Source organism: Lepus europaeus, chromosome 7 (assembly GCF_033115175.1).
Source record: "Lepus europaeus isolate LE1 chromosome 7, mLepTim1.pri, whole genome shotgun sequence".
NCBI classification, from domain to species: domain Eukaryota; kingdom Metazoa; phylum Chordata; class Mammalia; order Lagomorpha; family Leporidae; genus Lepus; species Lepus europaeus.
The window spans coordinates 2,321,141-2,344,272 of record NC_084833.1 but is presented as its reverse complement, the minus strand read 5'-3'; the positions used below and the strand labels follow the sequence as shown (position 1 = coordinate 2,344,272).

The following is a 23,132-nucleotide window of genomic DNA, read 5'->3' as shown; positions in this document are numbered from 1 at the left end:
CAGGCGGACGCCACCCTGGCGTCTCTCACCTCACCCCTAGGCATTCCCATCTCAGCTCCGCAGTCCTGGCTCCGGCCTCTCTTCCTCCACGTGGTGCAACGGGTGAGGCCGGACACGGGGCCTGGGGTCCCTCACCCCTGCCGAGCCTCGTGGCCCAGGGCTGTGCACCGAGCGCTGCCGCGGACCCAGGAGCCCCGCGTCGTGACACCACGTGGAGAAGGGCTCAGCACGGGACAGGCAGCCTGAACACAGAGCGTGGCACTTGGGGCACCCAGCAGACCCCGCCTGGGGCCGTGCACTTCCTCGTCCCTCCTGACCCGTGTGAACACGGGCCCCCGGAGCCATCTGCACACTCTCCTCGTCTCTCCCGCGCCCCCGGCTCTGCTCCCACACAGCCACTGCACTGCAGCCGATCCCAGGGAGAAAGGGCCACCCCTTCTGGTCCCCCACCTCCCGGCACCATGGAAGACCTGCTCAGGACGTGGCTCCCGGTGTCAGCCGGGCTCTGCCACAGCCACAGGCCATGGGGACATGCACAGGGGTGCATGGACTCCACGTCAAGACGCCCCCACTCACGATGTGGCCGCAACCTTAGGAGCCCATCGGCAGCTGAACATACTCCGGGTCAAAATGCACATCTCAGCCCTAGGCCACCGGCGCCACGCCAGGCCGGCCTGCCCTAACCACACTCGGGCCCCTGCACGTGCCTCCAGCCGGCAAAGCCACCGGCCCAAGGCTGTTTACAATCAAGCATGGTGTGTCGCACACAGTCCTCTGCATCACCATCACCACCATGGTCACGATCACCATGTCGGTCACCACCGCCACCACCAGCCTCACCACAACCACCCCGTCCAGACCCGCACCAGTGACGTCATGGATGCGCCTCTTCCTCCTCCCCCCTCAGTGAAGCCACGCCCCCCAGTTCTGACTCTCACGGGGCACCAGGCCCAGCCCCACCCCCGGCGTCTGGGGCAGTGCGACTGAGACCTCGTGTCTCTCCCGAGTTCCCGCTGGCCCAATGAGTGGACTACACCATAGCCGGCCAGACCAGTGTCCCCGACACAAAGCCTGCGTTCACAGTGATGCCCGAGAGCCTCACCAGCGCCCAGGGGAACCCCGCCGAGCCCCGTCACAAAGGCTGCACCGCGAGCTCGGGGTGAAGGGACTGTGTTCCCGTCGTGCAGTCTCTGGTCACTTCCGCAGCACCAGGTGTGCCTGTGCAGGAGGGGACCAGCCACACGCCGTGCGTGTGCGGAGAGCGTGGGCAGGGGCCCCGAGCCGCCAGGCTCCACAGCCACGTGCATCCTTGCTTAGCTCTGCAGGCACAGGTGCCGCTGGATCTGTGTCGGTGCAGCTGGCATGCCAGGGGTCAGGGCCCGTGGGGACAGGCCGCAGTGGGCTGGCAGGTTGGGACAAGCCACCCACACTGGCTCGTCGTTCCGGAAGCCACCGGAGAGTCGCTTCCTGCAGCACCGCGCCACACCTCGTCTGGAGGAGTCGGGAGAGCTTTTGTATCATCCCACGGCTGCTTCCTGAGCATCCAATGCACACTGTGTGTTCAGGTGAGGGAGGGGCCACCAGCTGCGAGGACCGCGGGACATGCGCAGTGCGCTTGAGAGCCTGGTTCAGGCTACAGCGCCACCTTCCGTGTTACGTGTATTTTACCACGTGGTTCAGTTTCAAACCAAGGCCCTGGGCTCGTCTGCTTCTCCACCAAAGCCCTCGGCCAGCCCCACGGGACATCAGACGCCACGGGGGTGTTGACAGGGACGAGCCCCTCGCCCCAGAGAGGCCCACGGAGGTGGTCCCGCAGCCACCCCGCCAGACGCAGTCTCAGCAGACTCCCCACGGCCTGACGGGCAGCAAGCCGACCTGGGCGGGCCCCTGGGACACACCTGGGACAGGTCGGCGCTCCACCGCACAGGGCGGCCCCCATCCCAGAACCCGCGCGCCACGCGGGGAGCCAGCTCCCGCGGCCCCCACCAACGCCACACGCAGGCACCCGCTGCCATCGCCCGCGGCTCAGGCGCAGGCGCACCGTTACCTGAAACGGAGTCTGGCTGTTGTGGTTCTGCAGTTCTTTGTTGCCCCCTCGGAACAGCAGCACCCGGGCACAGCTGTCCTGCAGGGCGAGAAGAGGAGACCGCGTGTCGGGCGGGGGCGCAGGCCGGCCCCAGCTCCCAGGGGATCCTGGCAGTGGCAAAGCAAGGCTCGCCCCCCAGCCAGGCAGGGACGAGCCGGGACTCGGAGACCTGACTGCGGAGGACGGCAGGACCACGCCGGTTAAACACACGCCCCAGGACGGAAGGAGTCCACTTCTATTCGAAAGCTTTTGTTTCTTTATTTGAAAGGCAGACCGACAGAGAGGGAGGGGACACAGCTTCCAGCCGCTGGCTCCCTCCCCGGGTGGCTGCCATGGCTGGGGCTGGGCCAGGCCGAAGCCGGGAGCCTGGAGCTTGGAGGACTTCAGTCAGGGGCCGGCGCTGCACCACAGTGGGTTAAGCTGCTGCCTGTGATGCTGCCATCCCGTTGGACGTTAGTTCGAGTCCTGGCTGCTCCACTTCCAATCCTGCTCCTTGCTAACAGCCTGGGAAAGCAGTAGAGGATGGCCCAAGTGCTTGGGCCCCTGCACCCATGAGGGAGACCTGGAAGAAGCTCCTGGCTCCTGGCTTCAGCCTGGCTCAGCCCCGGCTGTTGCAGCCACTGGGGAGTGAACCAGTGGATGGAAGACCGACCGACCGACCGACCGACCGATCTCTCTCTCTCTCTCTCTCTCCCCCTCCCTGTAACTCTGCCTGTCAAATAAGGAAATCTTAAGGCATTCCTCACCCGTACAAAATATTTAAAAGAAAGGACAAGCAAACATGGAGACGGCAGACAGGCGGGGCACTGTTCTAGAACATTCTTTACCAAGGCGGTGGCAGGACAGGACCAGGCAGGCAGACAGAACCTGACAGGAGTCCTGTCAGAGTCCCTGAGTAGGAAGGGGTCTCGGAACACGGAAGAAGTTTGGCATCTATGGTGTGGGAACGCTCGGGGCAGGTCTGGAAGGAGAGGAGCTACACAGGGGTCCACTTCCGGGGAGGGAGAAGCAGGCACAGTGAGGGCAGGAGTGTCGGCACTGCTGTGTGTTTACAGCGACAGCAGGCCGACTCCTGTCCACGGGGGCGTCAGCACCTGTCCACGGGACTGGACATCACTGCTGTGTGTTTACAGCGACAGCAGGCCGACTCCTGTCCACGGGGGCGTCAGCACCTGTCCACGGGACTGGACATCGCTGCTGTGTGTTTACAGCGACAGCAGGCCGACTCCTGTCCACGGGACTGGGCATCGCTGCTGTGTGTTTACAGCGACAGCAGGCCGACTCCTGTCCACGGGGGCGTCAGCACCGTCCACGGGACTGGACATCACTGCTGTGTGTTTACAGTGACAGCAGGCCGACTCCTGTCCACGGGGGCGTCAGCACCGTCCATGGGACTGGACATCACTGCTGTGTGTTTACAGCGACAGCAGGCTGACTCCTGTCCACGGGGGCGTCAGCACCTGTCCACGGGAGTGGGCATCACTGCTGTGTGTTTACAGCGACAGCAGGCCGACTCCTGTCCATGGGGGCGTCAGCCCCTGTCCACGGGACTGGGCATCACTGCTGTGTGTTTACAGCGACAGCAGGCCAACTCCTGTCCACGGGAGTGGATGCACGACGCCTCAGCAGCAAAGTGGCCACACACAAGTGCTGACCGTGGCCGGGTGTGGCTGAACATCGGAGAAGCACATTGCCAGAAGACCTGCCCCATCAGGGCCACATCCCCCTACCCCAGGCCTGAGCCTATGAGCCTTGAAGTCCTCCCAGCAGGGCTGTTAGCTTCCACCCAAGGGCCCTCACCCAAGCCGCAGCACCCCAGGCCACGGCCACGGTCTGTGTTGGGCAGGTGAACAGGAGGAGGCCCTGGCGGAGAAGGGAGGGGGCGGGGAGGGCAGGGCACAGCTGCCCTGGGGGCCCAGGAGCCAGGACCACGTCAGGAGCAGTGACACGGGTTGCCAGGTGGGAACGGGAGGGCTGGAGGGGCCAGGTCTCGGGGCTGAGGGTAACAGGACTCTCCACAGGGCATGGCCGCCCTGTGCTGCATGGCCGTCACCCGCAGTGCATTATGGGGGGTGGATTTGATGGGAGAGAGAGTGGGAGGATGCCAACTGGGGCTGGACGGGGCAGTGGAGGGGCGGTGGCCCAGGTTTCAGGCTTGAGACAAGGTGCCGAGTGCTGGGCAAAGGAGCTGCTCCCTGGGGGCCCCCAGGCAGTCAGCATGGGGACAGCAGACACCCCCACTACAGCCCAGGGCTGAGGGCAGTTGGGGTCTCCTGGCTGGGGCCTGCCGGTATCTTCTAGAATGAAATGACAGACAGACAGGCCAGCCAAGGTCAGCGAGGGTGACAGCTCAGGTGAGAGGCACTGCTGCGACAGCATGGGGGGGGACAGGGGCGTGGCCAGGAGGGGGGCAAGACGACAGTGAGGGTGTGCAGGACGCCTGGGACAGGGCCCTGGGGAGGACAGTGGGGGCAGGTACACTCAAAGGAGCTCGGAGAGAGGGCGGCCGAGCAGGGAAAGCGGAGGTCAGTGCAGAGGCAAAGTCGCCGACTGGCCCAGAGCAACGCGGCCAGCGCCGCAGCCCCAGCAGACTCTCGACTCCCACACGGCACTGGACATTGGCACTTCAACATCACAGACACGGCACCGGGCGTCGGTGCTTCAACATCACGGACACGAGTCCCGAGCCCCCCAAACGGTGAGAGGGGACTTGGTTTCAAAGGAAGCCGTCCTTGAACCTGGCTGCTGTGGGCGTTTGGGGGGAACCAGCTCTCTGCCTTGTCAAATAACATTTAAGGAAGAGAAACCTCTTCCCTCTGTACCTCAGCGCTCACAGAATCAGGAGGCTCGCTCCAGACAAATGAGCCCTGCCTGGTCACCTTGGGTCAGACTTCCAGAATCCTTCCTCATCCAAGCCGCCCAGGGCCCTGGGGCTCACGGCCAGCCTGCGGGAGGCTGAGGGAGGCCCCCGATTAGACACAATTCGCTGCTTACAACCAGAACCCTATCAGTTGATTTAACAAGAGAAGTGAGCGAATATTCCACCCACGGTGTGATTTATCAGCCAAGACCTGCCTGTGATTGCCAGACCACGCACCCGGGTGCTGCAGACGGAGTGGGGAGAGGCCTGGGAAAGCAAAGCAGCACCAGGAGCTGCACCCCCAATCCCACTACCACCAAGACCACCATCACCAAGACCTCCATCACCACCATCACCATCACCAAGACCTCCATCACCGTCAACATCATCACCAACACCTCCATCACCATCACCACCATCACCGTCAACATCACCAAGACCACCATCACCACCATCACCATCACCACCATAATCACCAAGACCACCATCATCACCAAGACTACCATCACCACCATCACCACCACCACCATCACCAAGACCACCATCACCACCACCACCCCCATCACCAAGACCACCATCACCATCACAACCACCACCACCATCAACATCATCAAGACCACCATCACCATCACCATCATCATCACCACCATCACCATCACCATCATCACCACCATCACCATCACCACCATCATCACCAAGACCTCCACCACCACCACCATCACCACCACCACCATCACCAAGACCACCATCACCATCATCACCAAGACCACCATCACCATCACCACCACCACCACCACCATCACCGTCAACATCATCACCAAGACCACTGTCGCCATCGGTATCATCACCAACACGACCACTCCATCCCAAGGCTTGGTAAGCGATGGCCCACAGGTTTAGTTTGTCAATAAAGTTTTATGGGAACCCAGTTCCCTTCTTCAATGCCAAATTCTCCAGGGCCCTTGTGCGCGACAGCCATCGAGTGGAACAGCGGTCACGGTGCCCAGGCGGCCCGACAGCCCAACACGTCTGCTAAGTAGCCCCCAGAGAAAGCCGGCTGACAGGTGCCAGCCCCTCCGCTCGGATCCAGCTTCCTGCCGATGCACGCCCCGGGGGGCAGCAGGTGACCCCTGCTGGCTTCAGCCTGGCTCAGCCCTGGCTGTTGTGGGTACTGGGGGAGCAAGCCAGTGGATGGGAGACTGACAGATCCGTCTCAGGTAGGCAGGTGGATGACTGACAGGGATAGATGGACTGGCTCCTAGACAGACAGCTGGCTGACCCGTGCCAACCTAAGGCAGCACGAGGGCCCTGGCCAGCTCAGAGCAGGCAGCTGAGGGGCGGGGACTGCTCTAGGGCACACAGAGTGACAGCAAGAAAGCTCAGCCCCCGGGGGAATGGACTGCAGACTTCCAGAACGTTCCAACCCCTCCCAGCGAGAAGGCCGGCCTCGCTTCCAGAGACCGTCTCGGGCGCACAGATTTCGAGTGGCAGCCCGCAAGTGTTTTCCCATCTTTTGGCGACAAAGTCTGCTTGAAATCCCGTGGGGAGAAAGCCAGGCAGGGGCCGAGAGGACGCTGGCGCCAGTGTTGCAGCAGCCACAGGCAAGCCGCAGGCCGTGGTCTCCTCACACAGCTGGGAGACACGGTCCCACGGTCCCCACGCTCCCAGCCTCGCTCGGCGTCCACGGACCACAGCCTCACAGCCTCGCACCCCTGCACGGCCCACAAGGAAACTCGCAGAACGCCCCAGAAACCCGGCCAAAATGTGACGCCCACGGCACCTGGTCCTGCTCCTCTGCGGGCTGTGCCCTGAGGAGGCGGCCCTGGGCGCAGCAGAGTCAGCAGGGGACGTGGGAGAGGCCAACGATGGATAGTTCACCCCTGCCGTGTCTTAACACCACCTCTGTGGGGTTATCAGGGCGGCCCCCCCGGGGGGGAAGGGGTGTCCAAGCTGAGACTTGAGAGCAGAGAATTCTGGAAGGGGAGAGGAGGGGCGGGGCCAGGATGCAGGATGGAAGCCCTGCCTTGACGTGGGAAAATAACGCAGGTGGCCAACGCAGGATGGGCCAGGACAGGACGGCGCCCGTCTCCCTACTGCTCCTCCAGGAGGAGCCCCCACCCCGCCCAGCCGCCCAGCCTGCAGACCAGAGGGGACTCAGAAAGCAAGCACAGAGCAGACTCGGCAATGGTGTCCAGGACGGACCTGGCCTTGAGCGTGGGCCCAACAGGAACCCCACCCCCACCCCGCGAGCAGGGCCTGCAGCGCCACCCATGCCCACCCTCCTCCAGCCAGCCCGGGGCACACAGTGCAGGGGAGGCCACTGGGGATTCAGGCTCCCAGCGCTGCCTGCGTGTGTGACTGTCACACAGAGCAGGCCTCCCACGGAAGGGCGAGGGCCTTCCCCACGTGGCTGTGCGCTGGCGGCGAGACCCACGAGGCGAGGCGACAGCGCCACAGGCTCTGACCCGCCCCTGCCACGTCCCAGGCTGGCCAGCATGAGGGAACCACGCCTCCCAGGTTCTTGGACGGCGCTCAGCGTGGAGGCGCCAGCGCTGCCCCAGGGGCCCCACCTGTGGGTGTCTGGAGCCCACTAACCTGGTTGTAGAGGGCACAGATGTGCAGGGCTGTGTTCCCCGAGGCGTTCTGGGCGCTCATGTCAGCCCCGTAGAAGAGCAGGTGCTCCAGGTGCTGCACGTGCCCGTACCTGCAGGCCTGGAAGACAAAATCAAGCCGTGAGCGGGCCCCCCGCTGCCTGCACACTCTCACGCCCCGTGGCCATGCCCACCAGGACCCCACAACGTGGCCAGGCCCGCACGCACCCGCAGCCCACCTGGGTTTCAGACCAGGGGCCTTCATGGCTCAGGACAGGTGTGGGGAATTGTGCTCAGTTAGGCTCAGCGGGGCCTCCGGGCAAGGGCCCCAAAGTTGCCTTCCCTCCACATCCTGGGTGGCCAGGAGTCCAGAGACACCCAGGCCACCCCACCCTGCCTGGGTTACTCCCATGTGAAACAGCAGAGGGAACACACAGCCCCCTCCCCGTGCTATGTCCAGGGCAGCAAGCCTGCACCCACCTTCCCATGACAAAGGGCCGGCCCAGTGCTGCTCTGAGGTGCCCCAGCCCCTCACAGGGCCAGGGCCGGGGCAGCCCCGCCAGGAGCCCCCACCCCAGTCCTTCCAGGGAGCAGGTGCACAACCTGGGCCCTCCTTGGTCAGGCTGCCGGGCACTCAGTCGTGGGCAGGAACCCTAATCCCCACGCAGGGCTCAAGGGAGGGTCTCGTGGGACCAGGGGCCCCTTCAGTGCCCGGGAATCCAGCACTCACGAGGGCAGCGAGGGCCCTGGGAGGGGCCCAGGGCGTCCTGGGGAATGAGGGTCCCGCCCCAACGGTCGGGCGCACAGAGTGGTGCTGAGAAGGTGGCAAATCGTCAGCTCCTCGGCCGCCACTCGAGCGTCCGCTCCCCTGCACCTGACAGCGGAGAGGCACAGTGCCGTCCCCTCCGCACCGGCCACGCGGACAGACGCGCCACCCCTCGACTGTCAAACCAAAAGTCCCGAGAATCCTCGCTCCTCTGCGACCCCGTGCTCCCGCAGGTCCCGCCAGTGGACGCCAAGGCTTTGCTGCCCAGCCCCCACCTGGCCTGCGTTCTCCTGTGGGGGCCACCCCATCCCCCTCTCACAGGCAGAGGCCCAGTGATGGGGGTGGGGGGTTCTGCCTCCCCAGGTGTGGTCAGGGCTGCCCGCGGCTCCCGAGGGACCCGTGACGTCCCCAGAACCACGAGGAGACAGAAGCGCATACTTCCTTCAAGGAAGGGCGACAGAAAACCAACAGAACCAGGGGCCGGCACTGTGGCGGGATGGTGACACTGCACCTGCAACCCCGGCACCCCATGCGGGTGCCAGTTCCAGTCCCCGCTGCTCCGCTTCCCATCCTGCTCCCTGTTGATGCACAGGGTGGTCCAAGTCCTTGGCTCCCTGCACGTGCATGGGAGACCTGGATGAAGCTCCTGGCGCGCTGAGGTCATGTGGGGAGGGAACTAGCAGACAGAAGACCTCTGTCTCTCCCTGTCACTCTGCTTTCAATCAAACCAATCAGAAAAGCTTTAAAAATATCTAAACAAACAAGAAAAGGAAGCCAATAGAAGCCTGGACGTTCCGGGGCTGAGCCCCTCAGCCTACACGGACCACAGGCAGGAAACACGTGAGGTGGGGTGGCAGAGGGAGGAGAGGAGGGACCAAGCCTCACACAGAAGCCAGGATGACCATGCCAAGCCCCCTGAGCTGCAGACACCCCGGGCCCGCCAGGGACGTGGTACCCCCTCCCCCCCGCCCCCACTCCCAGCACCCAGCCTGAGTTGGGGATTCTGCTCCCTGGGCCGACTGTGCCCTGGTGAACCCTCTCTCCCCAGAGGACTTGCACATGGCTGGGGCTCTCACGCAGCTGTCAACAAAGGCAGGAATCGTGCGGCTGCCTCAGAACCCCCCCCCCCAAATCCATTCCCCCTCCCCAGCGGGCCTGGGCTTAGGGGGCTGCCACGGTGTCCCCACTGTCTCACCAAGGGTCAAAGCGTAGCCAAAGCTGAGTGGGGAGGAGAGCCGGTGCCAGTGCCGGTGCTGGGACGGGTGCGTGGCAAGGACAAGCTCAGGAGCGCCTGCCCGCCCCGCCCACCCCTCGCCACCATCCCTGTCTGACTGCAAACCAAGCCAGAGAAGGTAGAACCAGGCTGACACCCGCGTCCGGCAGTCTGAACACTGTCGGTCACTGGGCGAGGGCCAACCGTGCCAGGCTCCTTGCTCCTGAGCTCTCGGGCTTGCCGACAAAGAGCCAGCCCAGCGAGACCCGGAGGGGATGGGAAGCCAGGCTGGGCAGCGGCCGACAGCTCAGCACGGAGCAAACGAGAGCGAGCAGGATGCTGGAGGCTGCCTTCTGCCCGTCAGCAGGCAGTGACCCACGCAGGGCCGGAGATGGCAAGAGCAAAGCCCGTGGCACGGTCAGGGCTCGGTCAGGGGTGTTGGTTCTCCACACAGCGAGATAAACAGGAAACCGGTGCAGGCAGCCCTCCGGATCCTCAGGTCCTCCGGGTGCACGGTCTGCGCCGGTGCCGACCTCACACCTTCACCGCCACAGGAGGATGACAAGGGACTCACACGGTGCCCGGGCATTCAAGTAACCCAGAAATGACTTAGCGTACACGGGGGGATCAGTGTGGCTTCTCTCAGGGACGGGGGTATCTGCAGAGGTCCCAGAACCAATCCCCGTGACACCAAGAGGCACCTGCAGTCGGCACAGATGGACAGACGCCCTGAGTGCCAGGGCTGAGTGGGCGATGTGGCCACAGCCCGGTAGCCACGAGCACGCCTCCCACCCCCACCGTGGTTCGCAATCACCACTCCGTGCTGACAAGAACCGGGGCCCCTGGCAGTAACCGCCGATTCCAGGCTGCGGAAGAACCAGATCGCGGCGAACGTGGGAGGTCGCATGGCTCCAGAAAGCAATGAAGCGCTCTGACCACGATGGGGACCCCTGCACAGGAGCACGTGGCCAGCCCGAGGGGCTCCTGCGGGAGAAGCGGGGAGAACACGCCCGGTTCCTTCCCGCAGGGTCGCTGGAGCCCCGAAGCAGCCACGCTGCCCCCAGAGGAACGTTCAGGAAGCAGAAGCACTTGCTCCGCACCAGAAAGCCCACTGACAACCGTGGGAGCCACAGAGGCTTAGATGTGTCCCCCGCGAGTGGGCGGAACAGCCATGCCCTGGTACTGTCCCCGCACCGCGCGGCTCCGCTGCAAATAGCAACAGGCGCTCACAACTGGACTGAAGCGCTGCTCGCGGAGCGCAAAGACAGGAAAAGCCGGCCGAGCGTCGGACAGCGGCATCTTCAACGAGCCGGGCAGAGCGACCCTCCGCTCTGAAAGGGGAGATGCGGGCTCGGGCCACTGGGAGACAGCGGGAGAGGGGCAGGGAAGAACCGAGGTATTAACCACGCACGGAGCCCTAAACCCAGGCACCTTAGCTCCTTCCCCAGTGCCTCCCAGGACGGCACGTGGGGAGCGGGCTCCACCCACAGCTCACCGCCAAGGCCTGGCATGGATCTGGTTGGAGAGGGCTCCCCAGGAGGCTCTGGGTTTGCTCCAGCTGGGCCCAGAGTCTGGCTCATCACTGCCGCCTGCTGGACACTTGCGCTAAAGCCACAGACCCAGGGTCCGAGCACACACAGACGCCATGCTTAAGGTTCTGAGACAGCTGCACCCCGACGGGGTGAGGCCCGAGGTCTCTGCAGACACCGACAGCATCCGGAGAGCAGGACGGCAGGCCCTGAGCGAGGGCAGCAGGTGCACCTCCGTGTCCTGGTGCTGGGCCCCGCCCATCCTCCTCCCTCTCCCCTTCCCCCATTGCCCCCAGGACCTGGGCTCAGGAGATGGGAAGCTCCGCCCATCTCCCCAAACTGGACCTGAACCCCAGGGTCAGCACAGAACAAAGCAGGGTACGGCTGATCCTGCAGCCCCTCCTCTGCTGGGCAGCTGTCCTCCCACTGGACACAGCTGTCCAGCCCAGGACCCCACAGCTGCAGGGCACGTGCAGAGACAGGAACGTACTCAAGATGAAAACTAGAAAATGGATCTAAAGCTGACCCGGACGTTCTTGTGTTGGTGAGACGCATCCGGGTGCTTTCATACCTCTGCCTCCTAATTTCCAGGATTCCCATAACCCATAGGCATGTTTTAAAATTCAGTGAGCAGAAAAAAAATTAATTAGTCACACCAAAGTGCTCTTACCAACATCAGCCTGCAGGGGGCAGGACAGCACAAGGCAGGCACCCAGCAAGCTGCTGGAGAGGCCCCCAAGCCACGCCCAGGCATGGAAGGGAGGGTGCACTGCCCATGAGGGCCAGAGGAGCCTCAAATCCAGGAGCTCCTGGGCAGAGCCCAAAACAGCCCCCCCCCCCCACCCTGCAGGCTCTTCTGTCGGAATCAGGGCTTCAACTCGAGTCCTTTCTGGGCGCCTCCCCCTGGGAGAAGGAAGCTGGCGGCAGGCAGGGGGCAAGCTGGGACTGGACTCCAAGCCGACACTGGGCACCAGAGGGCAGTGCACCTGCCCAGCCCACAAGGAACCTGGCACAGCTGCGCAGAGACCCAGCAGGTGGCCCACTGCAGCACCCCTGGCGGAGGCCGGGGGTGGCCCAGTGACTCAGGTCGACCCGGCTTGGTGATGCTTGAGCATGTGGCCTCAGGGACAGGACCCAGCACCCACAGGGACCAGAATGAAGACCAAGAGCTGGTGCTCCCGGAGTGGCAGCCAGGGCTCCCCCAACCCCCACAGGCAGCCCCCCAAGCTCGGAGCCACGGGCTTCAGAGGAAGAGGGGGATTGGAGAGTGACTCCTTTGAGACAGCTGCCCAGTGGGGGGAGGGGACTGGGCTCAGAGAGCCCCCAAAGTGGAGCCAGGAGCTGCTCTGGCCCAGGGGCTGCGCAAGGCATAATTTCTGATGCCCTCTGGCACGGGGGACAAACACCCCTCAGGGCTCTCACCCAGGCCTCTGCCTGCTGCCCCGACCGCCGTGGGCCAGCACGGCATAGGACTCCTTGCCCAAGAGGCGGGCTCGAGGTCTCGGAGACGCAGACTTCCCAGGATGAGCGACCCGCAATCGAAAACCTGAACCCCCAAACCTCGAGCATCAACGCGTTTCGGGTTTCAGATTTTCAGGTTACGGAAGCCCAGGTGCGTGCCTCCTCCAGCCCTGCCCCACAGGAACCACAGGCGAGGCCCGCCCTCGGCACCCTGGTCACTGCCTCGGCCTCCCGACCTGCCCTGGGGCCCCTGTGCGGTGCAGCCTGTGCCCTGGTCGTGGGAACCCTGAGTGACCAGCTCTCCACCCGCGGGGGTGGGCCGCGCTGTAAAACCCAGCACTAACAGCCAGGGGCCCAGGCGGAGCCCGGGATGCGGCCCCACCGCGGCCTCCCGGGACCTCCTGCTGTGGCCGTTGCTGCCCCTGGCTCCCCAGAGGCCCACACTCGGCCCGGGGCCCAGCGGCTGCTTCTCGGACAGCTCCCCAGAGGCTTGGGAAGGGTGTGGCACCCGGGAGCCCTTGATGTCGCCGTGGGGACAGCACCATCTCTCCAGGGGCTGCCTGCACCTGCCGCTGACCACGAGTCAGCCCAGTCTGCTCCTAGAATGGAGCTCACGAGAGTGCGGGCGTCCTGGGCCCCCCACCTGCTGCCCACCTCCCGTCACCCCTTCCCTGCCCGGAGGCTGAATCAGGCAGACAAGGGACACCGTCCCGGCTGCAGCCCCCATGTGTCCCCAGCTGGTGCAGCAGCGACACCTGGAAGCTGCCCAGGTATGCGCTGATGGGGGGCAGATGGGCCCGGAGACCTCTCGGGGGCTCTGAGCACTGGGGGCACAAACAGGCAGGGGTCTGGGGGGCACCGAGGCAGAGGCAGCCACCCCAAGCTGAGTCAGGAGAACACCCCGAACCCAACCAAGTGCCCAGGGCCCTGCACGACTCCTGCTGCTGCACCCAGGGACCATCCGCCAGGGCCCCAGAGAAGCAATGGGGAGGCCGCGTGCGCACATGCGTGGTTATACGGAAAACATGGACAGGCGCGGAGACAGGGAACCCACTGTTAGAGTTCCACTTTCAAATCAAAAGCATTTTGGGGGGCTGGCATTGTGGCATAGTGGGTAAAACTGCCATCTGCAGAGCATGCATCCCATATGGGCACGGGTTCGAGTCCCGGCTGCTCCTCTTCTGAGCCAGCTCTCTGCTATGGCCTGGGAAAGCAGTAGAAGATGGCCCAAGTCCTTGGACTCCCTGCACCTGTGTGGGAGACCCAGAGGAAACTCCTGGCTCCGGATCGGTGCAGCTCCGGTTGCTGTGGCCATCTGGGGAGTGAACCAGCAGATGGAAGACCTTTCTCTCTCTCTCTCTCTCTCTCTCTCTCTCTCTCTCTCTCTGCCTCTCTGTAACTTTGCCTTTCAAATAATTAATCTTTCAAAAAAAGCATTTTTAAAGATGTGTTTCTTGAAAAGGCAGAATGAGAAAGGGGGAGAGACAGAGACAGAGAGACAGAGAGAGAATAGACTATCTGTTCGTTCACTCCCCAGATGGCTGCCAGGAGCCAGGAACTCCATCCAGGTCTCCCCCATGAGTGACAGGGACCCAAGCCCATGGACCAACACTGCTGTCTCCCGGGAGCATCAGCAGGTAGCAGGACTGGAAGCGGAACAGCCAGGACTTGAACCGGCAGTGTCCGTGTGGGATGCCAGTGCCACCAGCAGTGGCTTCACCCACTCGGCCTGAAAGCCGCCGCCCAGAGAAGCCGCGCTGTACACTTGGCTCGTGCAGTTACGGAGTTGGAGGGCGCAGAGCAGCCTGGCGGCCCCAGGAGGAGCCCGTGCTGAGCCTGCAGCCCCCTGCTGGCCGCACCTCCAACCCACCCCACCATGAAGGCCGACGACTGACCCCGCCAGGCCCCCATGGGGGCCACTGGCTCCACCCCAAGTCGGCTGGGGTGATGGGAGTGCGGATCCCAGCACTAAGGGCAGCTTCCCTGCAGCTCCGAGCTCACTGTTGGCTCACAGTTCTGGGTCCCACAGCCCAGCCAAGACAACACAGACAATACCCACATGGAGCACGGCTCTGCTCCCTGTTCACAAAGAAAACCCCAGGAATCGGGCTCAGGGGAGAGCACCCCCAAGGCCTGCTCACAGCCACGCACTCCTCCCAGGGCCCTGGCCCCTCATAGCTCAGGGGACAAGGGGGCTGCTCCCTGCTGTGGGGGCACCCAGATCCAGGACAGAGCCAGCATGGACTGGTGCACCTGCCTGGCCCCTCCCACCCTGGCAGGTGTGCAAGGCAGCTGTGGCAGAGAGGGGCTCACAGGCTCCCCAGGGAAGGTGGTGGAGAGCAGGTGCAGAGCTCCCCCACCCCTGACCTCGGCTCAGCCAAGCAGAGGGCAGGGAGAGAGGGAGGCCGGTACTTCTCCCCGGCCGTGCTGCCCCTGCCCCAGGGAGATTCTCCACTCACCCTCACCCTGCCCGCACCTGCACCTGGCCCCTTAATCACTCTTCCTGGGTGCCACCAGGTAGGTTCTGTTTCTCGCCGAGAGCCTGGCCCCTGCCCACCCCACTGTCATGGGGGGGTAGGGTCTGACGCACACGTGCCCTTGTGCAGACCCCGGGCTGCACCTGAGCCTCTTGTGTCAGGAAAGCACTTGGTGCTGAGCTTGGCCAGGCTCCCAGGTCGTCGGGGACCCGGGGAGCTCATGGCTCCAGGGGAGGGGGCACTCCCGGCCACCTCCGGGGGCTGCTGCTCAGAATGGCCAGGCTCGCCCGGTCTTCTGATTTCTCCCAAGAGATCACGAGAGTGTATTTCTACAAAAAGGCACCCCAGGGCCCCGCCCGCCTCAATGGTGGCCCCGCCCTGCCCGCCTCACCTGGTGGCCCCGCCCCGCCCCATGGGCCCCGCCCGCCTCACCTGGTGGCCCGGCTCTGCCCCACGGAACCCCACCTGCCTCACCTGGTGGCCCCGCCCCGCCCACCTCACCTGGTGGCCCCGCCCCGCCCCACGGAACCCCGCCCGCCTCACCTGGTGGCCCGGCTCTGCCCCACGGCCCCACCCACCTCACCTGGTGGCCCCACCCTGCCCCACGGGCCCCGCCCGCCTCACCTGGTGGCCCCGCCCCATCCCACGGGCCCCGCCCGCCTCACCTGGTGGCCCCGCCCCACCACACGGGCCCCGCCTGCCTCACCTGGTGGCCCAGCCCCGCCCACCTCACCTGGTGGCCCGGCTCTGCCCCACGGAACCCATGCCCGCCTTACCTGGTGGCCCCGCCCTGCCCCACGGAACCCATGCCCGCCTCACCTGGTGGCCTGGCTCTGCCCCACGGAACCCATGCCCGCCTCACCTGGTGGCCCCGCCCCGCCCCACGGAACCCATGCCCGCCTCACCTGGTGGCCCAGCCCACCCCACGGAACCCATGCCCGCCTCACCTGGTGGCCCCGCCCCGCCCCACAGAACCCATGCCCGCCTCACCTGGTGGCCCGGCTCTGCCCCAGGGAACCCATGCCCGCCTCACCTGGTGGCCCGGCTCTGCCCCAGGGAACCCATGCCCGCCTCACCTGGTGGCCCCGCCCCGCCCCACAGAACCCATGCCCGCTTCACCTGGAGGCCCCGCCCTGCCCCACGGAACCCATGCCCGCCTCACCTGGAGGCCCAGCCACGCCCCACAGAACCCATGCCCGCCTCACCTGGTGGCCCGGCTCTGCCCCAGGGAACCCCGCCCGCCTCACCTGGTGTCCCTGCCCCGCCCCACGGGCCCTGCGCCTGCACCTGGTGGACCTCGTGCCAGCCGTTCTCGTCCCGGCAGCACACGGCGGCATGCTCGTGCAGCAGGAGCTCACAGCAGTAGGGGTCGCCGCCCACGATGGCCGTGTGGTACAGGGGCGTGAGGCCATAGCTGTCCTTGTAGTCCGGTGAAGCCCCGAGCTCTAACAGGGTCTGGGGGAAGGGGGGGCAAAGCTGTCGTCTGGGGTCTCCCGACAGCTTCTGCCAGAGGGAGGCGATCACGGGGAAGCCTGGGGGAGGCAGCCACACCCTGGGCCCCCGGGAACAGGCAGACCCCAACTTTGGACTGGAAAGTCCCCAGCCCCAGAACAGCACACGAAGCCCAGGCACACGGACAGGCTCAGCTCCAGGACAGGCAGTGCCAAGGCCTCCCCGGCCTGGGAAGCCCTCGGGAAACAAACTCCACACTGGTTACTGTACTCGCCCGGGGTAACCCCACCCGGGGCCAGGTGCCTCTGGTTCCCAGGAAGCCAGCAGGGACGGTGCGGCCGGGACGTCTGAGACTTGCGGGGAGACCCCAGCCGGGGGTGCAACCTGCGCTCCCAAGTTCTAGCAGGACCCCCCCAGTCCCCAGGGGAAGTGCGGGGAAGAGCACACGGGGTGGGGCTGTCACCCACAAGGTGGCCCTGGGACTGACCTTCAGGGCCCCGGGGTTCCTGGCACGGGCGGCTTTGTGCAAGGCGGTCATCCCGTCCTTGGCGCGGAAGTCCAGGTGAGCCCCGCCGTTCCTGAGAGCTTTGATGGCCTCTGCGGGGTCGTCCAGCTGAGCAGCCAGGGTCAGCGGGGTCTCTGAGGGTCCCAAACAGACAGTCAGGGAAAGGCACTGAGGCCCCGCCCTCCCTCAGCCCCGTCCCAGCGCCTGGCCCTGGGCTCAAACGGACCCTGTCCACCTGTACGGCTGGACAGGCCGCACACCCGGGGCCAGGCTGACCTGGAAGACAAGGAGAATCTCTCCCCCTGTGTCCAGCACAGGTGTCAGGAGGCCCCAGGCAGATCTGGGAACGGAAGACGCCCCCGTGCAATCGACATAGCTGTGACCTTGCCGTGTTGCTATGCATGGACCCAGGCAGGGCTGGGGGAAGCGGCCGAGCGACACTGGCCCTGGTCACTGACCTTGCCCCCAGCCCTGCCCGCCGCGCACACTGAGTGGGTCCTACACGACACTGAAGATCCACTAAGGCCGAGGCAGGAGACAGGGCCCATCAGCCCTGGGTGGACGCCAGGGCTGCCCATGCACCATGCGATATTTCTGAGGTTCCAGAAGCTGGTCTCTGGCCAGGACCCCCATGGCGGGGTCAACAGAGGCCCATGGGACCACCTCTGGCCAGGACCCACCCCAGTGAGGTCAGAAGACCCTCACAGGACCACCTCTGGCTTGGACAGCAAATGTGCGAAGGGGACATCCAAAGGGCCCCTTGGGGCGCTGAGGGAAGTCCCCCAGGATGCTGGTGGCCAGCCGGGGCCCTGGCTCCATGGCTGCCCTGCATGCAATGGGCAGCGGAGCCCCCCTCTAACGAGCTCGCAGCCTCAAGATCCAGCACCCCAACTCTGGGAAGACACCCCCCGTGACTGCAGGCCGCATTTCTTCAGTTTTAGAAATGGACCGGAACCTCGCTGTGTCTAACCTCGAGAACGAGCCCGTCTTCCACCCCGGAACCACGGAGGGGAGAAGCCCACAGGGAAGGTGCCCACACGCACCCTGCGGCCCAGAAACCGCCCAGCAGCTGCCCTTCTCCAGGCAATGGCTGGGGAGTGCTTGGGAAGCAATGACAGGCAGGGCTGAGAACCGGAGCCCCTAGCAGAGCGGGAGAGCGCCAGCCCCCACCCCTGCACAGACACCATTGTCGGGAGGGCAGGTGCCCGGGGGGTGAGGGCTGCTGCCGTGGCCCCGGGCACACAGCAGCACCGCTGGAGGCTCCATGGGCAGCTACAGAGACCAACGCAACGTGAGCCTCGCCTCCCACGAGAAGCCCCTTTCAAGAAAGGCTGGGCAGCCTCGAGCAGGGCTCTCAACAAAACTGTGCGTGCACTGGACGTGGTGCGGAGCTCGCAGGGGGCGGGCGCCAACCTCAGGGACTGCGGAGAGGGCCAGGGTGGGGGGGCTCGCTCGGCTGACAGACGCATCGCTCACGGGACTCCGTGACCACCGGTGCGCACACAGACACTGATGCACAGCAGTGAATGAAGGGACACGTCAATGGGGGTGGGGAGATGGACGTCCCAGGTGAAGCCCAAACAAGAGGTGAGAGTGGAACCTGCCCCACCCCCACCGGCACAGTGGCTCCCTGCCCAAAAGCCTGGCACACAACGGGGGGCTGCGAAGGAACACCCGGCACCCGCAGCCCGTCACGGTGGCATATGTCACGCTGACGGCATCACACATGGACTCTTCACCACTGGAGTCCCCCTCCCAAAGCCCCACCCTGGGTAATCACGACGCAAACACCCACTACAGGGGCACCCGGTTACGCAGCAATGCAAACAGCTTGGGGCCAGCATGAAAACCAGCTCGGAGACCGACGAGGCAAGAGAGAACACCCAGAGATCACTACACGGCGTTTGGCAGAAGGACCACAGGCAAGGTTGCCCGGAACACACACTGGAGGTAGGACAAGCCCTCCAGCACACGGCGCTGGCACCTGGATGTAGACAGAGACACAGATCCGTCTAGAAGAGGGAACTCAGAACCCCACCCAGTGGTCCGTCCACTCGAGATGGACCAATGACCTCAGCTTAAGATCTGAGACTCCAGGTTTTTGGAGGAAAGCGCAGGGGAAACACTCCAAGACACTGCGTAGGGGACGACTCTCGGACAAGACCCCAAAGCACAGGCAACAAAAAGCGAAGCAGACCAACGTGATTATGTCAAGCTCAGAAGCGTCTGCACGGCACAGGACACAACAGACAGAAGAGACTCCTCCCTCCTCGTCCGTGTGTTTCTCCCGGCCCAGCACAGCCCCTGTGGGAGCACCCACCCTCCTCTGCACACACGGCAGGGCACACAGCACAGACCTGGGGTAACTGGCCCCCGCACACCAGGGGGCTCCTTTCCCTAGGAACCGCACCTGCAGAGCCAGAAGCCGACACCTTGGCGCTGGCCAAGGCACATGTACTCCGCACCTTGGAGCTGCCTGCGTCTGCAGCGGGAACCTGGGGGCCTCGCACCTGCTCCCCCGAGGCCCCTACGTTCCAAGTGCTGCTCCTCCCGGAAAACTCTGCAGCGACCAAGCAAGATGGCCAGACAGGGACCACCTGTCACGGCGTGCTCCGTGCTCGGTGTCCTGGGAACCTTCTAATTGGGCCGCATGGGAGCGGGAAGGGACGACGCGTGGGTGGGCACAGGCTCACTGAGCACAGGGGAGCAGCCACTTCACTGACTGGCCACGGCAGCTGTGTCGCCGCCCAGGGAACGGGCTGAGTGACGGCATCCTCGCAGGAGATGCTGGGACACATCACAGCCACGCTGACGAAGGAGGGATCTAGCTTCTGCCCACGGCCTCGGTCACTGCGCCCGCCTGGGCCGTGGGGAGACAAGCTGTGCAGGGCGAGGGCCAGACTGAACGTGGCTCCTGCTGTGGGTGCTGCTTCCCTCCTGGGGTGGGCACGCCGTCATCTCACCCCAGAGGGTCCACCCAACGTGGACGGTGGGGCTGAGACCCCGGTGGGAGAAGCCTTGCTTCTCTCCCCGACTTCTATCACTTCAGACAACACTTGGGACAGGGAGCACACAGCTGCCTGCAACAGCTCAGGCAGGTGGCCCCGCTGGGAGTTCATTATCCCTGGCTTGTCAGTCACTCCCATGGACGCACTGCTCTCTGCGGCTGAGAGCCGGGGACGCGGGGCGGGCCCGAGGCTGGGGCAGCGTGAGGCTGCTCTCGGCTGTGCCTCCGGGAGCGACGGCATCTGGTCTTCAGCCAGATCTCGCGGCTCCACAGGCAGCCAGTGTGGAGCGGCGGGAACATGGATGGGGACAGGCTACGGCTGCAGCGGTCCCGGGGCAGGGTTGAGGGGTGGCGGGGGACAGTGTCCGGGCGCAGACAGAATGCCAGCAGGCTCTTCTGGTCGCTGGGGACTGCCCCAGGGCTCTCGATGTGGCCCCACCCTGCCCGGGCAGGACCTCCACCCAGAGGCGGAATCTGACCAGGCACAGCAGCAGGTGGGGAGAGACCCAGGGAGGAAGGGCTGGGTCCCCCAGGCCAGACAGGCAGCCCTGGCTCTGCCTCCCCACTCGCCAGTGACTTGGCGTTCGTCCTGGTTTGCCATGACCCTGGATCTCTGCTGGGTCACAGGACGCGGTCCTGTTCACCGCCAGGACCTTCTTGGCAGCATCCTCACCCAGGGGACGGGAGGCGGGGCTCCTGTGGTCTCCAGGCATGACAGCCCCATCTCCTGGCGCCACCGCCCTGGGGGGTCTAGGTTGACCTCTGACCTTCAGGGGCACACACATCTCAGACCACAGCAGCCCACCAATCCCGGCTCCCGGAGCTCCGGCTTCCTCCGTGACAGTGGCACCCACAGGGGACCCACGTCTCGGCTGAGGCTGTGGCTACTACAGCGGAGCGGCTGCCACTCAAGCAGCCACTGGTTCAGGGCCAAAAGGACACGAGGCTGGGCCACAGACCGGGGCCCGGGGTGGGGCTGATGCGCACATCACCAAGGGTAAGGGGTGCACACCATGTGACTCCAACTCTAGAATGTTCTGGAAAAGTCGCAGTGACCAGCAGGGGCCGGGGGAGCAGAGATGAACTGGAGGGGCCAGCGGAACCACTCTGCAGGATGCTGGGAGGGCATCTGTCCCAAACCAAGGATGGACCGAGCGCAAACCCTGCCGGCCCAGTGCAGCAAACAGAGAACCAGCGCAGGGCGTGGGGAGGGGAGGCCACAGGGGGAGAGAGGCCACAGGAGAGGGAGGCCATGGGGAGGGAGGGGGGCCACAGGGGGAGAGAGGCCACAGGAGAGGGAGCTCACAGGAGGGAGAGGAGGCCACAGGGGGAGGGGAGCCACGGGGGGAGAGGCCACAGGGGGAGGGAGGCCACGGGAGGGAGGGGAGGCCACGGGAGGGAGGGGAGGCCACAGGGAGGGGGCCATGGGGAGACTCTCCCTCTCCGTTCTTGCTCTTGAATTTTCTGTAAACCTAGAACTGTTCTAAAAGAGAATTTTCCCAGGGAGGGGGGAGAGAGAGTGAGAACGCACAGGAGGAGGGCAGCAGGGCAGCTCTACTCCCCACAGAAATATCAACACTGCAACAAACAAAGTCAATTTAGAAAAATCACCATTTGGCTGGTGCCCAGGGAGAACCAGTTCGATACTTGTTGCAATGGTAACTCTGAAAACAAGGATCTCCGGGAAGAGCCCAGCACAGCAGAAACCTTCCCGCCGATGCCGATCCCGATCCCAGGAGGGACCGGAGGCCAGGCCGCCCTGCACCCCGCGTCCTGCTCGGGGGACGCGCACGCTCCGGCCCCGCCTCGGGCCCTGTGGTGCCTGCAGACATCAGCGGGATCCCTCTCGCAGACAGCTTTGTCCCTGGCTGGCGGTGCCGGCTCCAGGCCACGGCCCGAGGCCGGCGTCCAGGAAACAGTCGGCCCCTGGAATACGAGGGGTGGCTCCAGGGCCGCAGACACCAACGCCCCGGACGTCCGAGCCCCGTCTCTAACACGGCATGGCGCTTGCGCAGTCGTCCCATTTGGCTCAAACCGCCTTGGTGACCTGGGGAACCCAGCATGGGCACTGCCGCAGGTTCACAGGAGAACGGAGTGGGAAGTGGGAAGTGGGAGTGTGTTTAGGTGCCAAAAAAACGCAGGGGTGCAAAATCACTTTATTTCACAGGCGGAAAATGCCCACTGGGAAGAAATTTCTGCTCGGATTTCCACCAAAATCGACGCCTTGAATTCCGCTGCGCCACAGACCGTGCTGGGCTCTCGGACGAAGCAGATGCTACACTGACAGCTTTCCCGGTGTTTTCTGGGGCGAATGACGACAGAAAGGCCAGGACACAGGCGGTTTCCGAGTTAAGATTGGGGGGGGATCTGAGCTAAACCGAGCACACGGAACTTCCCCGTGGTCCGGGCACAAAGCCACCCCTGCTGTCCCCGGGGTCCTGCCTGCCTGCATCGCACTTGGGACGGTCGCCTTGAGGAGTCATCCTGAGTGCGTTCTTCGGAGAACACCTGGCACCCTGGGAAGCAGCGCGTGGGAGGGGGCGTCCCCAGCGGGGTGAGCGTGCCCCAGCGTGGTGGTGGGGCCTGGAGAGGACTCACACACAGGCAGGCAGCCTCCTGCTCCAGGCTTGGGCCTCAGCCTTCCCGCCCTGAGCCACAGCCTCCCAGGCTGCACCTGCAGATGGGGTCCCCGGGTGAGGCCCCCAGCAGCGCCCACTGCCCTCGTCCATCCTCCAGACGCCTCCTCTGGGCTCTCGCTCAGATCGCCGGCACCGCTGTGCCGTAACCACTCAGGACACAGTCACCACCCCTGCCGCCGACGTCAGCGTTGTGGCTTTGCAGGAGCGAGGTGCGGTGTGCTCTGCTCGCTGCCCTGAGTCGGTTCAAACCTGGGGGAACCAGGCGGTGCCAACCCAGGTGAGGGCAGCTGCTGGGGGTCCCTCAGCTCCCTCCACTGCGGATCCAGGTGGGGTCAGAGAGCTCGCCCCACTGCCAAAGCCCAGTTCCCACAGAATCTTCTGGAAAAGCCACAAAGAGGCCAGGACAGAGGCCTAAAGAGAACAGTCAGGGAGCTCCGGGACAGAGAGCCAGGCCCGACGGAGGTGGTCCGTGAGCCAACCTGAAGGCTCAGGGGCTAGGGGGCCAGGGATCCATCGACCGTCACAGCTTAGGCATCGCCCGGCACC

General features: G+C 64.8%; 1 protein-coding gene across 5 annotated transcripts in view; it reads right to left on the bottom strand.

The window, feature by feature from the left end:
• SHANK2 (SH3 and multiple ankyrin repeat domains 2) overlaps positions 1–23,132 on the bottom strand; it is a 399,303-nt gene that overhangs the window by 320,950 nt on the left and 55,221 nt on the right. For all 5 annotated transcript variants that reach the window (XM_062195675.1, XM_062195679.1, XM_062195676.1 and 2 more), the window contains 4 exons: positions 16,923–17,074; positions 16,271–16,438; positions 7,542–7,658; positions 2,048–2,125 (listed from right to left, as the gene is read on the bottom strand). In XM_062195675.1, coding sequence (XP_062051659.1) covers positions 2,048–2,125; positions 7,542–7,658; positions 16,271–16,438; positions 16,923–17,074 — 515 coding nt within the window. The remainder of the gene's footprint in view (positions 1–2,047; positions 2,126–7,541; positions 7,659–16,270; positions 16,439–16,922; positions 17,075–23,132) is intronic.